Source organism: Bison bison, unplaced genomic scaffold (assembly GCF_000754665.1).
Source record: "Bison bison bison isolate TAMUID 2011002044 unplaced genomic scaffold, Bison_UMD1.0 scf7180017864334, whole genome shotgun sequence".
Taxonomy (NCBI): Eukaryota; Metazoa; Chordata; class Mammalia; order Artiodactyla; family Bovidae; genus Bison; species Bison bison.
Window position 1 is genome coordinate 970,020 of NW_011494906.1, and position 745 is coordinate 970,764.

General features: G+C 66.4%; 2 protein-coding genes across 3 annotated transcripts in view; one reads left to right on the top strand and one right to left on the bottom strand.

The window, feature by feature from the left end:
* Window positions 1–745, bottom strand: part of ROM1 (retinal outer segment membrane protein 1) — a 3,980-nt gene that overhangs the window by 2,081 nt on the left and 1,154 nt on the right. The window lies entirely within an intron of this gene.
* The window catches only part of EML3 (echinoderm microtubule associated protein like 3), a 9,311-nt gene continuing 8,596 nt past the window's right edge, over window positions 31–745 (top strand). For both annotated transcript variants that reach the window (XR_826496.1, XM_010854017.1), the window contains exons 1-3: window positions 31–201; window positions 289–546; window positions 641–745. Coding sequence is in view for 1 of the 2 variants with exons in the window: in XM_010854017.1 (XP_010852319.1) it covers window positions 95–201; window positions 289–546; window positions 641–745 (470 nt within the window). In the remaining variant the exon portion in view is untranslated. The remainder of the gene's footprint in view (window positions 202–288; window positions 547–640) is intronic.

Sequence of the window (745 nt, forward strand, 5' to 3'; positions counted from 1 at the left end):
ATGCTGACGGCTTCTTGCCCCTTTCCCAGGTGAGGGCCCGGCTCAGGAGGCCCTGCAGTCCTTGAGCCGGCGGCTTCAGGTGCAGGAGAAGGAGATGGAGCTGGTGAAGGCAGCCTTGGCAGAAGCTCTTCGCCTGCTGCGGCTGCAGGCACCCTCCACCTCCCTGCAGGACCCTGGCACCCTGGGCCCTCCAAGGGACAGGTATGCATGTGGTCACTCCCTCCTCCTCCTCCTCCTCCTCGATGGGGCCTCTAGGGCCATCAGGTTGATGCACTGTCTCCCCATCAGCCCCGCAGCGCCCCCAGGACTGCCACCCACGTGCAGCCCCTCCTTGGTGAGCCGAGGCACCCAGACGGAAGCAGAGACGGAGGTGGAACCATCCCCTGGCCCCCCTGGGCTGAGCAACGGGCCCCCAGCCCCTCCGGGGGGCAGTGAAGAACCTAGCGGGACCCAGTCTGAAGGAGGGGGCAGCAGCAGCAGTGGCACGGGCTCCCCTGGCCCCCCAGGGATCCTCAGGCTGGCTCAGCCCCCGCAGCGCACTGACACGTAAGTCTCCTGTGGTCGAGGCTGGGAGGGGAGGGCGGATAGGGGAGCCCCAGCGGCAGGAATGACGTTCACCTGCTCACTGTGCTCTGCCCAGGCCACGGAGAAATTCTTCCTCCTCATCACCCTCAGAGCGGCCTCGCCAGAAACTCTCCCGGAAAGCAGCTTCCTCGGCCAACCTGTTATTGCGGTCAGGGAGCAC